Source organism: Daldinia decipiens (genome assembly GCF_022478715.1).
Source record: "Daldinia decipiens strain CBS 113046 unplaced genomic scaffold F4813scaffold_1, whole genome shotgun sequence".
In the NCBI taxonomy this organism is placed as follows: Eukaryota; Fungi; Ascomycota; class Sordariomycetes; order Xylariales; family Hypoxylaceae; genus Daldinia; species Daldinia decipiens.
In genome coordinates, this window is record NW_026054544.1 from 1,715,876 (window position 1) to 1,731,461 (window position 15,586).

A 15,586-nucleotide genomic window follows, 5' to 3' on the forward strand; every position below is an offset into this window, starting at 1 on the left:
GGTAAATCTAACCGCTCACCCCTATTTTACTATTAAATCCCCTTGCAGATAGGTAGTACACCAGACACGTTGCAGATGATCATGATTTTATACACAGAACGGGTGACTATATACAGCACCCAATATCATTACAAGTATCTCTTCTGAGACGTCTGGGAATGTCATCAACTATGCCGTGGCCCACCACAACCATTGCGTATAAACGTAACCATGCAGCCCTCATAGCCTCTCTAGCGGTCGTTTCGTTCCTAATTGTACATGATTTCGCGGGTCCCTGATTATCGTCATCCGGACGGGACAGAGCTCAACCTCGCGTGAGCCTAATACTGGGAGTTATCAAATAATAACCTGGAACCGGTGCGAAAAGAGTCTATAATAATCATTTTTTCACGCAGAACCCAACCTACCCGGCGACGGTTGTGCCTTATATAGAAGCACAAAAATGCTCGGTAAGGCAGTATAAGAGAAACGGTGGGAGCTGCACGAGATCTCCAGCACGCCAGTCCTCTAACTATGGTTTGAGTCCTGGTGCTGGATTACTGAGATCGTGTATTAAGGGCGTGAAGGCGGGAGAGGGGAGCTTCTATGGAGGGAAAGTCGTCCAAATATGGCAGAGATGGAGACTTAAAAGGGGATATTAGGAGACGCCTGAGCACCAAGAGCTTCTTGTTGCTCCTGCAGTTCCTCACCACCAGCTTCTATGCTAATTCCAAGACCGACCTTGGCGGATTGCTAAGAATTAAGTAATTAGAAGAAATTCCACGTCTAGAAATCTCAAAACAAACTTACAGTGAAGTGGTCGACATCAGCGCAGAAGGACATCATGACAGGTGGCGCCACGCGCTTCTCTAGTATGCAGCCCAGTTTTCCCTTGGAATCGACCTGCGCTCGGAATGTTGACATACGGAAATCGTATTTGATACCAACAGATGTAAGTCCCTCCTTCTGCAAGCTACCTCCCATCAGACCCCCGGGGCCGGGAGCCACCTGGAGAGTCATGTCGACACCGGCTTGGACCTTATCTGTCAACCTCCGCCAGTAGGTTGTGTTAAGGGCGCCTTGCGCATGGATTTGGGCGGTTGCGATCCAGTCGTCGGATTTATACTTTGCGCAATACGATAGGGCAGACTCGGGCGGCTGATTCAGCGCAGCGCGTTGCCAAACGGCCTCGATACCGAGGGCAAGTTTGCGGGTAATAGATTGGAGATGGCTTAGGATGTAAATACCAGTCAACCCACCCTCGAGGTAGGAGGGGTTGAGCATCTTGAGGGAAGATGTGAAATCACTGCCCGTATATTCGTGTTCAATTGAGGCCATATCCTGGGCGCCTATAGAAAATTGCGTCTTGGTGACAAACGAGGGGTTCCAGCGGTAGTTGAATCTTGTCGATAGCATGCCATTGTTATCCATGCTCCCTTGGAGGAATACCTATAGCGAAGTAGATTACTTGTTAACTTGACATTTGTTCGCGGGTAATGGAGGGGTTGACTAACTTTGTTGGTACCAAAAAGACCTGCAAAAGCATAAGGATTCTGATGCTCACCCATCGCAAACTGATGCGATACCTGGAACAACGGCGATAGACTGACTGCCTTAGTCAGGTCTGCTCTTATGCCAGTGTGCATATAATTGGCGAGAGAAACTTCGCGCTGGACCTCCTTTGCGATAGTCTCGACGGTGCCGGGATTGGACAAGCCGAGCCTGGTCCGTCGCTCTGAGAATGACTTGTATACATCGGAAACTGCATTGGCTATAGGGTTTGCGGTTAGGAAGCCTAAGGGCGACGGCCCAGACGGTTGCGACTCGAAGTTGAAGGCCATGGTGGAAGCAGAGCTGTCAGGCTGTCAGGGCAGACTGACGTCTTTGATAAGAAATGACGACAGAAGATACGGCAAACCACAATTTGGAAAGAAAAAAAAAAGACTTGAAGGGTTGCTTTTATGATAAATACGAGGACTCGATGAGTAAGTACTACTAGTACTACTGAAGAATAGTTACCCAGCTTCCCTCGTCTGCGAGCTGCCGACAATTGGGTTGAGTTGTCGTTTTTTAGTAGCTTGCAGTGGTGCCAAAGGAAAAAAAAAAGATTCTTGGTGCAGGCGGCTGTAAGATCAAAGATCCTGGTTGGTGAAGGTCTCCATTTTCGTCAACGGAATAATCCTTGTGCCGCTCTAAAAACCTTAACTTTCACAGCTTAGGTACCTTCAGTCCCGGGTCACATGTAGATAAATGGGTACGTACCTTTGTGACGTACCTTCAATGTTGCGTCACCCGTTTCTCCCCGTCCTTCCCCGTCCTTACGTAAACTCGGTCTCAGCCGCCTTATTCAGATCCATAGATGCGCCTGAAAGAAAGGTCCAAACCCACATTGTGCATGAAGCACCCGCTTTCTATTTGTGAATGATCAACCAATCTGCCTATTCGATATCTTAAAGCTTGTTTCACACTTGGTGCAGCACCTTCTGCGCTCTATTCAAGCTTCGCCGGGCCAATCTCTACTGCGAATATATATCTCATTCCTGGGCTTTTCTTGGGACCTCAAACTTGACTCTTCTATCAGAGATCCATATTTCTATCTTTTTTTGCAAACCAAAAAAAAAGTGATAATTTACCCCTGAGTCTGTTTGTGGATACGTCCTATGGCGAACAGGTCTTAAACTGTTACATAGGCCTCAGCTTATCCCCTGAGTTGGTAATTCCTCATCTAACCGAGGTCTTACGCTCTGACTATAATCCGGAGAAGATCAACTTTAAAGTCGCGTTCAGATTTCAATCTTCATACTGGCAGGCTGCTTTCCGAGCCATCCCTTTCGAAGGTAAAGAGAATATAGATCCGAGAGCCAGTACAATTACTATCGTGGCACCTGATATCTTAGACAACCAAAAACCACTGCCAAACCAAGGCTCCAAGCTATTCTCATTATCTCATTATGGACACATTACTGTAAGTACAATATACTCGCTTAATGATTGTCTTGATATTTGGGCGCATCTATGATATATGTAGCGGGATCCTTGAGCTACAAATTCAGGGTAAGGGGACGGATAGTTAGTTGTTTTGCTACTTTCATAGGGATGGGCATATGCTCTGCATTTACCCTGGTCCCTTGGATATTGAGAGCATCGGTTTGGTAAAGATATCTTTGGTAGGACAGGGGCTGGTTCCTGTTAGTTTTGCAATTTACATACCCTAGCCCCCCATCATCATATTTATTCTGTTTTCTTGTCCCTTTCTAAGGAATATAAGGCGCGAGGTTCTCTATGGCACAGTTTCAATGCCAAGAACGTTCTGATGCTAACTCTAATAGTACTGCGGATATCGCCGCGAATGCCCCGAGGTACCGGCGTAAGAGCAGCACCTTTATCGACGGCATTCACGATGTCCCGGAAGATGGTGATAGGGCTCCGGCCCAGCTGTACAGTACTATGTCAGGAAGGCTTTTCCACTCTGGCCGTATCGCTATTGTCATGGTGGGACTTCCTGCTCGAGGCAAGACGTAGGTCTCAACTCTGTTCGCGTATGCTACGCGAGCGCTGACGCTTTTATAGTCATATTGCTGTCTCATTAGCACGATATCTACAATGGTATGCCAACTACCCTGATACTATGAGCTTGATCTCATATATTCTAGGTTAGGTGTTAAGACACGGATTTTTCACCTCGGCGACTATCGTCGAGCTACCGTCGGTCAAGGTGGCCATGTGCCCGAAGACTATTTCTATCCAAACGCCTCGCCAGCTTCAATCGTCTTACGCCAGAAAATTCTCAAGAAGTGTCGTGAAGATATTTACGGCTGGCTCAACCACGAAAATGGCCAAGTAGCGATATATGACGCAGTGAACCCTACTGCAAGTGGTCGTCGCTCACTAGCCAAAGAATTTGCGAAGCATGACGTTCAGGTGAGACGTTATTTGAAAGAGTATCCCTAAGTGAAGGATTAGTATTAACGATGTCGTAGACCTTGTTCTTAGAATCTTATGTTGACGATGACAACCTCCTTCGAGAGAACGCACGTAATGTCAAAATTGGATCCCCCGATGTACGACACCTAAGTGTTCCTCTTGTTTCACGCAATACTAATATCAGTAGTTTGCCAACATGGACCCTGACGAGGCTGCTAAGTTATACCTCACGCGCATGGAGACCAAGATACCGACATTCGAGACTATGGACGAAAAAGAGCTTAACTACATCAAAATGATTAATGCAGGCCAGAAATTCTTCTACAACAACGTATCCTTCAATTATCTCTCGCACCGCATTGTCTTCTACCTAACCAACACTCACATCAAGTCTCGAGCAACATTCTTCGTTCGACCTGGTACTGCCACGGAAGAGGAAAGTTATAAAGCAGATCCGCCATTATCCGGAGAGGGTGAGAAATATGCTAGAGTAATGACAGAGACGGTGATCAAGCACCGCGAACAAGAACGAGCTTCACGGATTGCAGAAGGAGGGTCTGATATGCCGTTGCGCCCGCTGGCAGTATGGTGTTCAACACGTATGCGCACAATGCAAACAGCGGATGTCTTTCAGGAGCTCGGATACAAAGTTCGCCAACGAAGTCAGATGGCCCAAATCAACCCAGGAGTCTGTGAAAGGCTAAGTGAACGCGCTATTCGCCGTCTCTACCCCGAGGAAGTAGATAAGCATGAACTCGATCCTTATCACCACCGCTATCCGCGCGCCGAGTCCTACCACGACCTCGCTGTACGACTCGAACCAATTATTCTAGAACTCGAACGTGAGCAGAACGACTTACTGATCATCGCTCATGAGAGCGTACTACGAGTCCTCTATGCATATCTTATGCATTGCAGCACTATGGACATTCCTAATCTCAAATTCCCACGGAACGAAATTATCGAGGTCATCCCAGGCGCGTACCAGAATGATGCTAAACGTATTCATATCCCAGGTCTTGACCCCAAGACTGTCCCTGGCTCTCCTGAGGATATACGGATTCCCGTGCCAGACAGTGATGTTAATACTCTAGCACCGCTTCCAGGTGGAGGCCTCTCCGCGCCTGCGGTACCGCCTAATACTATCGAAAAGCCACCCGAGAAAGTAGTCAATACGGCGGCCGAAGCGGTGATGGACAAGATCACAGATGAAGATTAAGTCGTGTTAAAATCTAGCATAGGTGCTCATAGAAATACCAAGCAGGTCATACCAATGTATCAGGCTACTTTAATCTTCAGCATAATCATAAATAGAGTTATGGTGGGATACGTATTTATGAAGAGGATAACTATACGATTCCTTGAATACGGGATGCGGCTCTAACATCGCCGTAGATAGGATAGCATGGAGGAGACATATTGGTAATCTTCAGAGGGGAAAAAAGGCCACCGGTTCGCGTCGGTATCAAAGTTTCACACAAGACTCGTCGCGAAAATTGGCCATTTAATGCTGTACTAAATGTCAATCAAGTAATCGTAGAAAACACGGTGATAATGAGAGTCTACGTGTTAGTGTGGATTCTTCAGAGCTTGTGACTATTCCAGCAATGTTAACCACATGATAATCCTGAGTCAGAGAGTAAGTAATGCTAAAACTAGTGTTTATCAAAAGGCAATCTTAACTGTATGACTTAACCTAACAGATATCTACCTAGATATTTATCCGGGTAAATTAAGCGAATATATGGGAAACATCATCTATCAGTCTTTTAGAATACCACATCTACTTTTCCTTCTAGGTTAATTAGTTAATAAGGTATTCTCAGCAACGCTCCTTTGCATGCTAAACTGTTAAATAGCTAGCTACCTAATTACCTATGAAAGGTATCAACCTAAATCCATAACTAAGCACTTCTCAAACAACCCCCAATACGATTCAACACCCAGATCTTTTAGGCACTCTATAGAAGAATATCGTGCTATTCTACGTACCTATGTTAACGCCCGCCCTTATATACGAAACCACCAGCCCCATCTAATACACAACCCATCAGAACCACTTGTCAATGCTTTAGGAGGTAGTTAGGCATATAGGTAAATAAACATGTACCCACTTACCTATACTAATCCACCGAAGCCCTCCGACGACCGGTATGTCCATCCAGCGCAGTCCGCCCCGCCCCGACAGTGGCCCCTCTACGTTTAGCGGACTGGGTCTCCTGCTATGGGGCCGCGTCCCGGGGCTCTCCGCCCGCGGCCCCGGAAAGTAGGTGCTAATAGGCTCTTCCGCAACCCTTCGGTATCCCGAAAAGTCTTCCGCTCCTAGACTCCGCGTTGTTGGTATGGGTCGACCGGACTCGTATCCTATCCTCTTCTTCTTAATTCTTTAATACTCCTATTAGCTTTCCTACCCCAGTCTCTTCATAAACTTATCAACCTAATCTATTAGCTCTGGCCACTACCCACCTATTGTGTCCCTTAAATTAAAGCGCATATTTTACGTTTCTTATATTAGCGCAGGTATGAGCTTTGGAGATTACATCAAGAGGCAGAGATGTTATAGGAGGTGTATGAAATTTGGAGGTATAATTAATTAAGATGGTCCAAAAAAAAGTACCGTGAACTTCAGACTCTATTACGAGACCACTTTGCGATCGATACGCAGTATAAGTATTTTAGTACACGCTATCTAAAAAGACGCCGCTTGAATGCTGTCCAAGTAATTACCCATTTTCCACGTCCCATATTAATGCGATATATTTTAACCGAAAGTTCGCTCGTTCCCTAAGTACGCCTACAGATCAACCTGTCTCGTTTTTCAAGTTCCTTGCGGCAAATCTCGTGTATCACCAACGCCTGCCGGGTATCTTGTATCCGAAATCAATAGCCCAACCCATCCACGTGAAGTCATAGCACTACTGGACTAGAACACCCAAAGTTAGCAGATGCACATGTAAAGAATTCTAAGAAGAAATGAGTAAAGGAGGCCAAGTAAATCGCACTTGGATCGTTAGACCACGACTCCAACTGTGGTCTTGAGTAGACCGTACCGCGTAACAAGTAAAAGAGAACAGTGTCGATATACTTACCAATGCATTCCCTATCTGGCATGTTTATTCTCTTACTATCCTTCCCCTTGCCTTTGTCATGATGTAACTTTGACTTCCCCTTTTTCGGTGTAGGAGTGTTATCTGCATCGTTCTCTTTTATACGTTCCTTTTCCATGTTTTCGACGAATTCGTAGTCATCTTCAGTTTCCATTGATGTCGAGTCCCGTAGCGGTTCCTTGCTTGATTTCATGAAGACCCCGAATCTAGTAACCGACAAGCTCTTGCGGCCTTCACCAGCTTGACTGTGGGGTCTACTTTTATTACCGCCTCTGAATCTCGCAGCGGCCCGGCTAAGTCTTTGAGCCGTAGTCTCCTCCCCAGGCGTGACAGCTGGTGATGGTCCCTCTGATACTGCCGCGGGGCTCGGGATGCCGGAATCATTGTAAATGCTGCCTCGTCGGGATACGCTAAGAAATCCATCCTCATCCGCAAAGCTGCGGCGTGGCGGCGGCTCTAAGTCCGCTGAAAAGCGTATTCCACCGTTGGTCGCCGGCTGGGGGGCTAAGTTATCAAAGTAACTGCTTGGTCGACGGGAGACCGAGAGTCTCTCCTGACTTTGTGCCGCTGAAGTTTCCGAATTAGTTAAATTGAGGGCCGCGTCATCGTATGACGGCGGCTCCATGTCTGTGCTCCCGGTTGAGCTGGCTGCCACCTCCACTATCGGGACAATCTGATAGAAGAGTAAGTAAGGCATCTCTTCCTTGAGCGATTCCTTTATGTCATCAACAAGGGTTACTCGATTTTCAATCGCAAGGTCATCAAATTTGACCCACTGTGCCTCTTCATAATCTGGAGGCGGATCACTATCATGCCTGCGGTTATCAGTGAGGAGCTTAGGGGCCACGCGGCAAAAAGAGACGTAGTGGCCGGAATGTAGCGAATCCCCCCGGTGGCAGACCACAGATTGAAGCACAAGCTTGTACTCGGCAGCAAGTCCACTTTCTTCTACATGTCTTTCGTCGACAATGAAATGTGGCAACCTCAAACTATCGGGAATGTCGATATACGTGTTCTGCCGCTTCATGTTACCGTTCGTATCCATCATATACCGTTTCAGGCAGATCCCAACAACGGGCCGTTGACTAAAATGTCGTGCAACCTCCAGGTCGCTCTCTGGTTCCTTATTCGCAGGGGAATGCCACGCTATGATCTATATTAGTCTCGTAGCCCTTATAAGAGAGTAGAAAATCGTACGTATAAGTCTGAAGAATTGCCAAGCAGGTATTGTCACGGCTCTAACAATCGATGCTGTATGCTTGGCTCTCTGGAACAAACCAGCGGTATCGGATTCAGACGGTTTGCCCTGCTCATCGACCACAACTCGTTGTATTATACTTTCAGTTCGACTTCTATGTGGCCGTAAAATTGTCTGAGGCCCTGAAGCTTCCACTTCGGAATCCGGTTGAGGGTCCGAGAAATGAGACTCTTGGGCTATTGTCCACCTTCGCTCTAAATGTGGGCCATTCTCGGATTCAGGTGCGATACCTTCTTCCTGATCTTCCTCGGTAATAACCCGAATCGTACTTTTAGGTTCATTAGAAATATCAGGGGGTTGTAAGTGTGGCATCGTTTCAAATCGTTCTGCTTTTTTCTCCTCCAGACTGTCTCTCAAGACATCGACCTGGGAGTTGAAGTATTCCTCTAAACAATCTTCTAATCTAATTCCCTTTCCATTGTTATCCGGCGGTACGGCAAGGTTCAAGAGTCTTTCATATACAACTTTGTGATCAGCGTCGTCGTTTTTTCCTTGGTGGAATAAGTCGACTTGTAAGGTAAGGAGAGGAAGTTGAAGAGTTTCCGTGATGAACGCGAAGGCTTCGGATGTATCCTGCTGTTCTAGTAATTGTGCATCTCTCCAGCCACATGCAGCTAAGGCGTCCTGAATGTGCTGGGTCTACCTAATATTAGTTCCGCTATAAATAGCCTTGCGTTCGAGGAAGAAGTGATGCTTACCATATCGGTTTCGATCAACTTCCCGCTTCTTAGCATGTTCACCCAAAGTCGAAGCAGCGCAGCTAACTTCCTCTGCGGTTCATCCATGGAGTCGCTCTTGAGCATGCACTCGAACGATTCGAGTTTAGCAAACATGGCAAAGAGTAGTGCGTCGAGATAGCAGGTCACATTCCCTCGATTTTCAGCTCCGAGCATGTGGACCGCTGGGTTGTAACTGATAATCTTGCCGGAGAGGGAGACATGCTGTAATAGCAGCAGCTCCATAGCCTTGTCGACATCGCCGGAGGAATATTTAGAATTAAGTACATAACGAATCTGATCGTCGCTTAGAATGGGAAAGTCTAGGTCAGCAACTCGCCGTCGTATGTCGTCGATCTGTTCGAATTAACGATTAGGGTTACTTGAAGCGCAGGTGAATGCCGAAGTTTGCGTTGACGCACCTTGGCTCCCTCCTTTTCTTGCTCTGTACTGGTGCCGGTAGATTGTCGAGATTCTGGTTTGAATATGGAAAAAAAGGCTTCGGCTGATAGAGGGCGGTGTTGCTGAAGAGATGTAGTTAGAACGTAAGTTACTTATTAAGATGGAGACGTGACATATTCAATGTCACCTTACCTTATGGGCCGGATCGGACGATCTATTACGACGGTGACCATTCTTCTCGCGGCGACTCAGGAATTTCCTAGGAATGCTAGTCTTCATGGTGGGGTCTCGCAACATTTGAAGATTGGCCGAGGGGGCCAGGCTCAAGGGGGATAAAAGTAGGTGTTAATGATTTATGATTTACAACAACGGCACCAGCCCTTCGCTCATATTCGTATTTGGCAATGCGCTGTGCGACGGTGACGGGCGACTCCTCTTCGGCCTTTCTCTTTTAAAATAAAATTCGACGCTTTGAACTATCGCTGCCGATAGACGGTGTGCCAAGCCTGGGTCGAGCGTCGATGCGACTGGGACTTGATGTTAAGGCTGAAGGTGATGATGGTACGACAAGGGAATTCGCATGGCTCAATATGATAGTAAAAGTCGAATTGTTTATTCAGAGGGAGAAGGAAAAGGAGAAAGGCAAGAAAGACAAGAATAATTGTTTGCGATGTAACGGAAGCTTGCAGCAGCCAAGGAAGTTCAGAGGTTGAAGAACTAAATTGTTGCAGCGGTGGCAGTTACGGGGCTCTGCGCTGCGTGTAAAGTTCCTAACGAAGACTGAGCGTTTCGCGTCGTCAAGGGTCCCCCAAAAAATAGGTAAGCTATCGTCGATCCAATATGGGGAAACCAAGGTCGCTTGTATCTTGTCTTGATAATTGATTACATTATATAATCGTATTCGCGTGATGCAAACTAGCAAGTTCAAATTTTTTCAACCACGGGTTCTAATTAATTAGTTGTCGAGAGACGTTTCTCGAATTTAGGCAAGGTGAGGCGCTAAGAGTAAAGAGACGTGGGTTGTATAATAAATCTGTTCTGTAAGTTGATGGAAGGGGATAATGAAACGAACGAGACCAGACCTGAGGCAAGTTTCTTTCAAGGTAAAAAGGGCACGAGGTAGACAAAACTAAATTTATTTCATTCCATCTACGCTGGTATAGGATATTTAAAATTCATTGAAATGTATAAAGATGTAGCAGGCGCAACTTTAATCAAGTACACTAGGCCTCATCTAACTCAAAAATACGCCAAAGTGCACCTTTGCGACTTCTTAAGAAGGCATGGTGCAGATATTAGGGAGGCGCCTGGCAGGTTTCTCGGGACGAGCGAAGCAAAGTAAACTAACCTTTAATAATATGTCTCCGACATCATGGAACCTTTTTTCCTTAAGGAGAAATCCAAAAGGGCCGTTTCTCCTACTCCATTGGCGGACCTCGGCGCTGCAGGCGATCGAATGAGATCTCACTGGTCTCGTTAGCCGCCTACATGTAGGTTAGGTATGTATGTACTACATACAGGTACATATTAGACTTTAAGCATGTGTATGTAAGTTTGAATCCTTCGGCCGGCGATCTATCTGGTTAATTGCCCGTGGTCCTAGGAATGATGTAGGTTGGATTGCCCAAATCGACAAAGTTAAAGTCTTTGTTGAATCAAAGCACGAATGCGAAAGCGGCTGCAATGAAGTGCGTAATGGGTAATCTAAGAATTATTGATGTCTACGAGTGGCCATGTACATGTATTGTACAATGCCTTGCTTTTGCTTTTTCAGCCTTACCATTGTCATCTTCCATGTCTCATGATATGTCCGTATGCTATGTAGGCATATTAGGTACGTAATGAGTATATTATATTTACATAGTCATGCCGTTATGAACACCATCGTGATACAATACTAAAAGAAGACAGGCTAGTATCCGTAGCCATGGCGCCTAAGAACGCTACAATGGAGGGTTTATCAGCTGATCGACATACCACCGCATTATCAGGCGCTATTAGCATCCCGAGCTTCCTTCGGTGTCTAAGGTAAATAGAGCTTATGTTACCTACATATGTAAAGTGACGATATATGTTATGTATTACTGATCGATCTACGTATGTGATGTAAGGTGTTTTCGCCTTAACCCTTTACCAAGACCTTATAATCTAGCACGCCAAGTACGTGCAATAATGATGCTCAACGGTTCATGCCTGCCTTCAGAATTAGTAGGAATAGCCTCAACTAAGTGAAACAATTACGGCGTTGGATTGTTCGTGCAATTATTACATGGGAGCGTCCCTGCATAAGTGCATTAGGTACGTGTGCATAATGTACTTTGTATAGGTACATAATCGCTAAGGATTTCGATTTAGGATGGCGAGGTAGGTTACACAACGTGGGGTTGGAATTACTAGGTGCATGTACATACGTAATAAGAATCACCAATCATAAAGCTAGAATTATCTTAAAATAACCATCGGATTAGTGGTTTCGCCGAAAAACTTTCCCGTGCTGTGGGGCCGTGGGAATAGATATGCGCCTAGGAAATTTCCGTCCTTTTGAGCTTTTGAGGCCGTAGATTGATTGCGTGGAGTAGGCTGCGAGAAATTCGCTGTTAGAGCGCGCGAGACATCATGGCAGCTCTCAGAGAAGCCCCTCGAGCTGGCCGCCAGCTTCTTGGTACCGCCTCGCGCTGGATGCCTTGTTCGGCCACTCTTCAAAGATGTGCATCTACCGGCGCTACGCCCGTGATACCTGATATTGAGGAGGATTCCGGCTTAACGGCGCCAATTGTCACAAGGGAAGATGCAAAAGTTACGGACCCAAGGAAGAGGGCAAGTCGCAGAAACTACGAATTGCCGCACGAGAGGTAGGCCCGACATACAATGCGATGAAACCTTTGAACGGAGGAATGGGTTGCTGAATCTCGATCGCGTAGATACCGATACCATCCTCCCAAATTTGACCGAGGACCTTTGCACCCGGTTCAACCGCCCCCGTCCTCGGATCCTGTCGCTCGAGATTTCGCGCCTGGACCGTTCAATCTCCCCCGACTAAAGCAAACCTTCCACTCGACAACCGCCTCCGACATCATGACTTTAATGTACCAGCACGTTCCCCCCGGAACACCTGACAAGCCTGAAAGGATACGGTTGCGGGAATGGGACGACACATCACCCTATATGAAAAATCGACCTAAGAGAGGTCCCCGAGGTGCCGATGTTCTCTTCCCGCTCGAGAAGAGTATCACTTGGCAGAACATTCCCGAGATCAGGGCGGTACATCTAGCTATGTACATGCCCAAGGCGAAGAAGAACCCGGACCATATCACTGTGGGAAGGGCAGTGTTGCGGACCATTGCAGGTGTCCGCCCCGAGGTTACGACAACCAAGACGAGTGTCTCGCAGTGGGGTATTGTCAAGGGTGATAGGACGGGCGTTAAATGTTCGCTATACGGAGACCATGCTTACGAATTCATGGACAAGGTCATCCATCTAGTCTTTCCAAAGATCAAGGATTGGAAGGGCATTTCAGGTTTGTATCTATTGACCATTTCGAGAAAACTAGGCATTAACAAAATCTAGGCACCAGCGGTGACAGCACCGGTAACATCAGCTGGGGCTTCGAACCCCAGGACATGCTCTACTTCCCGGAAATCGAAGCCAACTATTCTGTAAGTTTTCAAAAATACATTAGGCAACGGAATTAGCCATTTACTTACATGCGCATCTAGCTATACCCATCCAAGATGATATCTGGGTGCCGCATGACCCTCGAAACAACAGCCAAGTCTGACAGACACGCCAGAATACTCTGCATGAGTCTGGGTATTCCATTCTACGGTAAACTCGTAGACTAAGACATGGCACTCATGTTACCTTAAGACGTACATATTCACCGTCCTGCCATGTTAGGATGGTGCTGTAGACTAATACAGCTGTACAATAATTATATGCGGAATTATAAATCAAAAGAACTGAAAGATGCATAATGTCGTTTCGTGTTTTACGATTGTAGAAACCCGTGACTATCTCTAAGTGTATCATGACCACGTAGATCCCCCTTTTTTGACTGACCCAGATGTGCCCACCAACGCCGATGATGCCATTGTCCCATACCCCATAACCATCGAATCTTATGCATTCAAAGCCCTCTGTTTCAATCCGTTAATCAGTCCGTCCACTGCATCCATATCCGCTGCGTCAATACCTTCCTGGACTTCCTCGCCCCTCTTCCGCAGCTCCTTGGCGGCAACGTCTAAAGCGGGCTGGTAATTTCTCACAGCGGAGCTGAGCGCATAGACTGCCTTGCGGCGCACGTCCTTCGTCTCTCCCTGATCAGCAGCAGCAGCGCTCTCCTCCGGTTTCGTCGTCGTCGTCGTCGTCGTCTCCTCCTCCTCTCCAGCACCCGTGCGCTTCTCCACCGGCAACCGGTCGCCCAGCGCCATCGTCACGAGCCTCTCCACCCCGCCCAGCGCCACCAGGCGTTCCTGGCTCGGCGCATTGTTCTGGACGGCGGTGCCGACGCACCACGCCGCCATAAGCCGCAGCTGGTCCTCCTCGTGGGCCAGCAGCTCGAGCAGCGGCGTCCACAGCCCCAGCTTAGACAGGAGGTTGGCGTTGTCGAGCGACTCGACTAGCTGCTCTAGGTTGTCGAAGGCGATCAGCTTAGACTCGAGCGTGATTTCGGGGTCGCTGGATGTGATGTGCTCGACGGACGCCCGCATCAGCTCCGCGTCGGACGGCGCGCCCATGATCGCGGCGAGGGCTTCCGCGCTCAGCGTTGACCGGGGCGCGGTGGGTTCGGGGGCCGAGGGGTCGGTCTCTGCGGAGTTTTCGATGCTCCATTTTAGCAGTTCGTTTAGGCCTTTTTCACTTGCCATTTTTGCGATTTCTTTCCTACCCTTGATCGGGTGTGTCTTGTGAAGAAAAGATTTGGTGGTAATTCGAATAGTTAAGCCAAGATTTCTCTTTTCTCTTCGGCCGCGGGGAAAAGCAAGGGAGGTTGCTGAAGTTTGGTAGATTACGTCGTTTTACGTTGTCTGAGACAAGGTTCTGAGTACCGAGCGATTGGTTTGCCTTGAAGATTTTGATGTCGATTTTAGATGTCAATTTTAGATGTTGAAATTACTGGATATGTTGAAATTTTCAGACGACGCCTTCATAGAGGTATTGCATTCTTAGGCTGTGTTCGTCAATTTGTCAAAATTTTGGCTGAGTAACTACCTAACTACCTACCTTAGGTACCTACCTTACAATCTTCTCCATAGATCTCCAAGGTTCGCGAAGCTTCACAAGGACAGGGCTGATAAGCTGAGAAAGTGGAGAGAAGATATAGATATTGGCCAATCAGAAAAGAATTTTTATTTGAAAGAGCATTTACTGTCAATTGGGTAGAATTAGGCACAACTCCTTTTCTTCTTCTTTTCTTTTCTTTCTTTTTTTTGATAACTGATAGCTACAGGCGCCACAGGCGGCTTGACTGTCTGATACCTATATTTATCAGACATGTACCTAGGTAGACATCCCAATAGCCGTTATCTTCTTCAGTCATTGCCATACATAACATACCTAATAAAGATGATGATGATGATTGAGCTGCCCCACCATGAATGCCCCTCACCCCGCCTTCTTTTTCTTCCAGTCTTGACCGCCCTTACCCCTAACAGTTCAAGATATGGTTATAAAATTTGATCAAGTTGCCATGTCACGATGTCAAATTAAATAATACCAGTCTATTTGTTAGCGGCTTTCTGGCTCCTTTTTCTTCGTAAATACTTGATGGCTGTTTCTAAAATTGAAACTAACATGTTTGCATTACATCTCACCCTTTGAGTATCTGCCTAGAGTAAGTAGCATATTAGCCAAAGGAACGGGTAAGTCTTTACGAATCATCATATATAGGTACGTATGTACATACATAGTTGAAATAGTCGTCGAGAAGGTAGGCGAGGCTGGCATAAAAGAGGTAGGACAGCACGAATTCCTTTGCCCCTGCATACGCAACCCACTCGCCCCAATGAGCAATGAGATTGTCAATTCTGACCAGTATCGGCGATGCCTGCTTGGCGTCAAGTTTTCTATAATAAACCTATCAAGTCGGATATCAGATGGGAGTACACAGTTTCTAATAGTATACGTAATTGAGCTCCTATGCTAAGCCACAGGCAACATGCCCGATAAACTGCAAACACATGTGTGGAAGATTATGTATCGAC

General features: G+C 46.8%; 5 protein-coding genes across 5 annotated transcripts; 2 read left to right on the forward strand and 3 right to left on the reverse strand.

Annotated features, from left to right (window-relative positions):
* Positions 1–624: 624 nt before the first annotated feature.
* F4813DRAFT_378387 (eukaryotic porin-domain-containing protein) lies at positions 625–1,820 on the reverse strand (the record flags this gene model as incomplete). Its single annotated transcript, XM_049245329.1, has 3 exons — positions 625–732; positions 790–1,428; positions 1,494–1,820. 3 exons carry the CDS (start codon positions 1,818–1,820, stop codon positions 625–627), a joined length of 1,074 nt encoding a protein of 357 aa, XP_049105029.1.
* Positions 1,821–2,279: 459 nt separating this feature from the next.
* On the forward strand, positions 2,280–5,652 carry F4813DRAFT_342861 (bifunctional 6-phosphofructo-2-kinase/fructose-2,6-bisphosphate 2-phosphatase). The gene is made up of 6 exons (XM_049241467.1): positions 2,280–2,944; positions 3,309–3,497; positions 3,550–3,585; positions 3,633–3,900; positions 3,960–4,040; positions 4,091–5,652. Exons 1-6 carry the CDS (start codon positions 2,931–2,933, stop codon positions 5,120–5,122), a joined length of 1,620 nt encoding a protein of 539 aa, XP_049105030.1. The 5' UTR covers positions 2,280–2,930; the 3' UTR covers positions 5,123–5,652.
* Positions 5,653–6,465: 813 nt separating this feature from the next.
* Positions 6,466–9,795, reverse strand: F4813DRAFT_19202 (cysteine proteinase). The gene is made up of 5 exons (XM_049239437.1): positions 9,579–9,795; positions 9,407–9,508; positions 8,967–9,341; positions 8,208–8,907; positions 6,466–8,156 (listed from the first exon to the last, which is right to left on the reverse strand). Exons 1-5 carry the CDS (start codon positions 9,681–9,683, stop codon positions 6,811–6,813), a joined length of 2,628 nt encoding a protein of 875 aa, XP_049105031.1. The 5' UTR covers positions 9,684–9,795; the 3' UTR covers positions 6,466–6,810.
* A 2,036-nt stretch (positions 9,796–11,831) lies between these two features.
* On the forward strand, positions 11,832–13,357 carry F4813DRAFT_342869 (ribosomal protein L5). Its single transcript, XM_049241468.1, has 4 exons — positions 11,832–12,238; positions 12,308–12,903; positions 12,954–13,042; positions 13,103–13,357. Exons 1-4 carry the CDS (start codon positions 12,003–12,005, stop codon positions 13,226–13,228), a joined length of 1,047 nt encoding a protein of 348 aa, XP_049105032.1. The 5' UTR covers positions 11,832–12,002; the 3' UTR covers positions 13,229–13,357.
* F4813DRAFT_19231 (Fes1-domain-containing protein) lies at positions 13,098–14,539 on the reverse strand. Its single transcript, XM_049239441.1, has one exon. The coding sequence runs from the start codon at positions 14,249–14,251 to the stop codon at positions 13,505–13,507; it is 747 nt and encodes a 248-aa protein (XP_049105033.1). The 5' UTR covers positions 14,252–14,539; the 3' UTR covers positions 13,098–13,504.
* Between the last annotated feature and the right edge of the window lie 1,047 nt (positions 14,540–15,586).

What these genes read in the sequence shown, in the direction of transcription:
- F4813DRAFT_342861 (XM_049241467.1), top strand. An exon ending in TTGCGAAGCATGACGTTCAG is followed by an intron (nt 3,901 to 3,959) that starts GTGAGACGTTAT and finishes ACGATGTCGTAG; the next exon opens with ACCTTGTTCTTAGAATCTTA. An exon ending in TCAAAATTGGATCCCCCGAT is followed by an intron (nt 4,041 to 4,090) that starts GTACGACACCTA and finishes TAATATCAGTAG; the next exon opens with TTTGCCAACATGGACCCTGA.
- F4813DRAFT_19202 (XM_049239437.1), bottom strand. Translation starts at nt 9,683, where the DNA reads ATGTTGCGAGACCCCACCATGAAGACTAGCATTCCTAGGAAATTCCTG. An exon ending in AGTTGATCGAAACCGATATG is followed by an intron (nt 8,908 to 8,966) that starts GTAAGCATCACT and finishes AATATTAGGTAG; the next exon opens with ACCCAGCACATTCAGGACGC. An exon ending in GCAATTCTTCAGACTTATAC is followed by an intron (nt 8,157 to 8,207) that starts GTACGATTTTCT and finishes TATAGATCATAG; the next exon opens with CGTGGCATTCCCCTGCGAAT.
- F4813DRAFT_342869 (XM_049241468.1), top strand. Translation starts at nt 12,003, where the DNA reads ATGGCAGCTCTCAGAGAAGCCCCTCGAGCTGGCCGCCAGCTTCTTGGT. An exon ending in GGATTGGAAGGGCATTTCAG is followed by an intron (nt 12,904 to 12,953) that starts GTTTGTATCTAT and finishes AACAAAATCTAG; the next exon opens with GCACCAGCGGTGACAGCACC. An exon ending in AAATCGAAGCCAACTATTCT is followed by an intron (nt 13,043 to 13,102) that starts GTAAGTTTTCAA and finishes ATGCGCATCTAG; the next exon opens with CTATACCCATCCAAGATGAT.
- F4813DRAFT_19231 (XM_049239441.1), bottom strand. Translation starts at nt 14,251, where the DNA reads ATGGCAAGTGAAAAAGGCCTAAACGAACTGCTAAAATGGAGCATCGAA.